The sequence below is a fragment of the Glycine soja genome, chromosome 14 (genome assembly GCF_004193775.1).
Source record: "Glycine soja cultivar W05 chromosome 14, ASM419377v2, whole genome shotgun sequence".
Taxonomy (NCBI): domain Eukaryota; kingdom Viridiplantae; phylum Streptophyta; class Magnoliopsida; order Fabales; family Fabaceae; genus Glycine; species Glycine soja.
The window spans coordinates 38,672,766-38,678,517 of record NC_041015.1 but is presented as its reverse complement, the minus strand read 5'-3'; the positions used below and the strand labels follow the sequence as shown (position 1 = coordinate 38,678,517).

Here is a 5,752-nt window from a genome sequence, read left to right as displayed (position 1 = left end):
TAACAACCTTTACAAACAACTTTTCCACATACTCTTTTACAACTTTTGAATCTCTTTGAACTTCTTCTTCTTCTTCTTCTTCTTCCTTTGCAAAAGCTTTCTAAAGTTTTCTGGTTTTCCAAACCTTGAAAACAGAAGTGTGATATATCTTTTATTCTCTTCTCCCTTTGCCAAAAAGAATTCGCCAAGGACTAACCGCCTGAATTCTTTTTGTGTCTCTCTTCTCCCTTTTCCAAAAGAACAACGGACTAACCGCCTGAATTCTTTTGTGTCTCCCTTCTCCCTTGTCAAAGAATTCAAAACGACACAGCCTGAGAATTCTTTTGATTCTTCCCTTTCCCTGAAACAAAAGATTTCAAAGGACTAACCGCCTGAGAATTCTTTTGTTTCCCCTTCACAAAGTTTCGAAGGACTAACCGCCTGAGAACTTTGTCTTAACACATTGGAGGGTACATCCTTTGTGGTACAAGTAGAGGGTACATCTACTTGGGTTGTTGTGACTGAGAATAAGAGAGGGTACATCTCTTGTGGATCAGTTCTAGTGGAGGGTACATCCACTAGGTTGTTCAAAGAGAACAAGGAAGGGTACATCCCTTGTGGATCTTTCCTTGTAAAGGTTTTTACAAGGTTGAAAAGAAATCTCAAGGACCGCAAGTCACTTGGGGACTGGATGTAGGCACGGGTTGTCTTCTTCCCTACACTCTTTATTTTCCGCTGTGCACTTTAATTATCGTTTTTACTTTTGGTTAAGTTTTTATTTCTATTCTTTACTTTCTTAACAACATAGTAAAAGCCTAAGAAGGGTAGATTTTTAATTAGTAAAGATTCAGTAATAATTAATTCAACCTCCCCTTTTTAATTATTCCGAGGCCACTTGATCCAACAATTAATTCCTCGACAATCAAGTACGCACTCAGAGAACAATTAAAAATGCATTGTACTGAAATTTCATCAAATTCAACAAAATAATATTAACCTTAACACATGAATCTACCATAAAAATATGACTCTTCCCAAACTGTCCAAACAAACAATTCAAGATTCAATACAACGATTAATGCAAACTATCCGCAAGAATCATTGTATTCAATCTCAAATGGGAATCTAAGGTTCACTCATGATGAACAAAACTTGTATATAAAGCACTGGTCATTATTCACAGACAACAGCGTAGAAAAGCATTGGTAACAAAAATTAGCATCAAAAGTTTATGAAAAACTTTCATACCTATGATGATGATTAGTATAATGTCCAACAACGAATGTCGTGATGACGATGCAAACAACAAGACAAATAGTGCCTACAAATTAAATATTTGAATGCTAAGTGAGATATATGAGAAACTTGGATATATCAAGTAAGACTTTACATGAAATGAACAATGACCCTTGACTTTTGAAAAAACATGTGTTCACTATCAGGGTGTTTCAAGGGAATTAGAGGGTAATGAAACTAAATGGATCTCAGGTATTTGGACATGTATGTTTCTCCAATGATTGTGCATGGAACTAGTACAATGTGAGCCGGTTTGGAGATACTGGTTTGGTAGGCCTAAATTTACCTAACACAAAAACATAGTTATACAGGTGCAAATGAATTGTGATAAATGCAGAAGCATGGCCCTCAAAATTCACATTGTATTGTATTTAATCATTCCACAATGTGTTTGTATTACCTATATCTTCTTGTTAACTATCATGTTATATTATACAGTTTTGGTCTTATAATATAAGAAAATATAAACCGTAATAATGGTAAAAATTTCTAGGCCCATGTGGAGAACTATTCAGAATTTGAGATAATCATTTATCGAAGATGGGGGTACCTTCCTTTTACTATATTAAAAATAAAATAAAATAAACGTGCAAAAACTACAACTACCCAGCCACGGGTACATTCATTGCTCTGACAGTTACATACTTACATCATCATATATATATTTACTTTAAAGGGTATGTACGAGTCTTGGTGGAATGAGGAACTGGGCAAAAGGAGGACTCCAAATAGTAAATGGTTCTTAAAATGGAGTTGTATATGTTCAATATAGATTGCCCCTCTTCCCCTGATTGGCTGGGATTTCACACAACTATAAGCAAAACAAAGAAAACATTGATCTTGGGAGTTACTAATCCACCAAATGGCCAAAAATCCATGCAAATAATATATATAGCCTAACATGAAAATTTGGGTACATATACACGTTTTCTTTTAACCATGATATATATATTTGTACGAAATTTTCTTTACCAAAATATTTGATTAACGAATATGTTTAATTAACTGATACAAACTGATATTACTTGTTTCCAAGGTTGTTGCTTTACATATATACATGCATATCTCATCTAATATGCACTTACTACACATTTAATATTTTTTTTATTTGCATGATGATGTAGATCCCCACTAGGCACAGTGAAAAAGGAATCTAGCTTCAAAGGAAGCATTGTGTGCCTGATGGTAGCATTATGTGTAGCGATTGCACTTGTATTGTTAAGGGTGATCTTAGCATTGACAGTGTTCAAACCAAGGCACCCCATTACCAATGTGGATTCAATAAGGCTTCAGAACATGAGCTTGGGCATGGACATGTTTAGCATGAGTGTAAATGTGAACTTCACATTGGAAGTGGATGTTTTAGTCAACAACCCTAATAAGCTTGGATTCAATTACTACAATAGCTCTGCCCAACTCAATTATAGAACACAATTGATTGGGGAAGCTCCTATCCCCAATGGAGACATATTAGTTGAGGAGATTAAGGGACTTAACTTGACACTCACTGTTATGGCTGATCGTTTGGTCTCCAATTCTAAGGTCACCAAGGATGTTGCATTGGGTTCATTGCCCCTCAACACCTTAGTGAGAATTTTTTGCCAAGTCAACGTCTTAGGGTTTATGAAATTCTATGTGGCTTCCACCTCATACCAAAAATTCCCCATTTCCTCGAGTTCGAGAATTTGTACAAAGGAGCAGAGTTGTCCCCATTCACTTCAGTATAGCAAAAGAATCACAAAATAGATATGTAATACAAGTGCATGTATTGTCACAATTCTTAACAAAATTTAGCATAATAGCAACTTACCTTATGAAAGATGGGGAATTCAGATTTCAAGCGAGAGCAGACAAAATCCACAATTTTATAATTGCTTTCTGGTTCTTGCTTACCAAATTGGTTACATGGAAATGCCAGAATCTTCAGGCCTAATTAAGTTTACAAAACCAACAATATACTTATAAGACAACAGAAAGAAACAAAGATAAACAATAAGGTTATGATGGTTACTGTTTAATACAACCAACTATATATAGTAATACAAACAAAAACCTTGGTCTTTATACTTGTCATACAATTGATTCAGCTCCATATAATTGGAGTTGGTCAAGCCGTTGTCTCAATCCCAAACATATATTGTAAATATTCTCAACATTTATAACATTAGCGGTGAGAGTAGTTACTGAAAAGAATAGAAAAGATGAAAATATCAAGGCTTTAAATTAATTAGAAGGCACAATCAGGGGGGGGAAAAAAGAAGTAACAAGCACAGCACAGATTAAGGATTTTGAGAAGCAACATTGACAATCAAAAGGACTTTTCCCTTAGCATTAAAACTCAGCCATGCGGTCACCATAGTCAAGGCCAGGCCATGCCATTCCGCCGCCACGGCACTTGGCAAAAACTCAGCCATGCGAGGTGAGCCAAACCCAGCCATGTTATTCAATACAAAAAGATGCAGAGAAGACAGAGTCACGAAAAATAAGGTTGCAGAAAAATACATGGGTACAGTGGCGAGGTATCACGATGGTGATAAGATTGTAGAGAGAGATAGAGTCACGAAGACGAAGCTTAGACGGAGAAGAAGAGAGTGCAAGGAAAATAGGGCTCGCGTTCTAATATTTTTAAATGTAGGTTCAACATCGATTTTCAATAAAAATAAAATGATGTTAACCATGTGATGTTAACGTTAACATCGATTTTCTGGAAGAAACCAATGTTAACTTATCATACGTTAATATCGATTTTCTGAAAAACCGATGTTAATGAGCTGACGTTAACATCGATTTTTGAAAAACCGATGTTAATCGACGTTAACATCGGGTTTTTAACGTCAGTTCATTAACTTCGGTTTTTCAGAAAACCGATGTTAACGAATACACATTATTTACATTTATGCCACCATATTTATGTTAACATCGATTTTATCGAAAATCAATGTTAACCTGACGATGTTAAATGTACATTTTCTAGTAGTGAAAATCAATATCAATTTGTATAAATTAGTTGACATACATGTTTCATTGATTATAAATAAAATATTGGTTTGTACATAAAAAACTAATACTATATATGGTGAGAGGGATACACAATTAAGTGACATTAATTTATTATTCTATTAGTAATATTGTTAATAATTACTAAGAGGCTCAACAAATGAAATGTTGAGAAACTGGAAAAGTGAGCTAGATGCATGGAAAGTATGAGTTGGTTGTTCCAAATCAACAAAGATCACAGGGTCGTAAAAGAAGTTTGTCGTTCTTTAAGCAAACATTAGTTCATTAGATTAAAGGAAATTTGACATTCCAAGATTTGTCGTCATATATGTTTTCTATGAGCTAGTGATCATTTTTTTACAGGATGACCTAGTGATCATTAAGCCACATCTCACAATTAAAATACACCAAAACACAAATGAAAATCCAACTAAAATTATTCTTCTAAATTCTGATGCGGATAAGAACACAAAATATTTGTTCAATTCCAAAAAGAAGAAAAAATTTGGAGCTGGGAATATAAATTAATATAAACTATTTCTTAGTTCAATGAAAATCAAGTTGTGATAAATTATCAGCAATAACTACGCAGCCCAAGCCACAAGAACACACTATCCAATCATCCCCAATTATCAGCAATGCCTATAAATTTTTTCAGCATTACACGTAGTAAGCATCCAAACCTTAGTTTAATTTGTTTCCCAAATTTCTCATAAATAAAACATCAAAACCATCGATGTTACATATGGCATTCAGCAGTTCTGTGCGTCAACAAACTATAATTTCCAAATTAAAATAAAAACTATCCGAAAATAAAAGAAGGATTTGAGAATTTTTCCACGAAATCATTGATAGAACACTAAGAAATGTAACTTTGAGTAATTGGAGGGTAAATTGGAGACAACACAAAAAATGGATGCAATGAACGGAGAAGTGAAGAATGGAACATATCTTAAATAAATGAAGGTGAAAAGTACCTTAATGAGAGAGATCGAGATGTATTAGAGCATTGAAGTAGTGGAAGAAGAAGAAAACGATGATGTGCAACGAGAGAATTTGGCTTCCTTTCCTACTCAGAGTTCAATCTCAAAAACGGCAGAGAAAGATTGTGGCTTTCGCCTCTATGGAACTTGCTAATATGATGCGACTGTGCGTTTCGCAATTCGCACCACTGTGAAGAGTGCTGTACAAACCGGCAGCGACTACGAGTGTGAGTGAACTGTGAGAAGAGGAGTAGCGAGGGACCGAGAGCGAGTGTGAGTGAACTGTGAAAAGAGGAGTTGTGAGGGACCACATGAGCGAGTGAGACTGAGAGTGGAAATGTGAGAGTGAGAATGAGAGTGAGAGTGTGCTGAGAGGGAGGAGTTGCAGCGTTTGCGGAGGAAGTGAGAGCGTTGGGTGAGAGGGATGACAGTGAGAATGGGCACAAGAAGAGGGTATATATATATATATATATATATATGAAAACAATGTCAATCTT

The 5,752-nt window shown here is 35.2% G+C and overlaps 1 protein-coding gene across 1 annotated transcript; it reads left to right on the top strand.

Moving 5' to 3' along the window:
* Positions 1–2,457: 2,457 nt before the first annotated feature.
* On the top strand, positions 2,458–3,021 carry LOC114384050. The gene has a single exon (XM_028343733.1). The coding sequence runs from the start codon at positions 2,458–2,460 to the stop codon at positions 3,019–3,021; it is 564 nt and encodes a 187-aa protein (XP_028199534.1).
* The last annotated feature ends 2,731 nt before the right edge of the window (positions 3,022–5,752 follow it).

Coding starts and splice junctions, on each gene's coding strand:
- LOC114384050 (XM_028343733.1), top strand. CDS start 2,458: ATGGTAGCATTATGTGTAGCGATTGCACTTGTATTGTTAAGGGTGATC.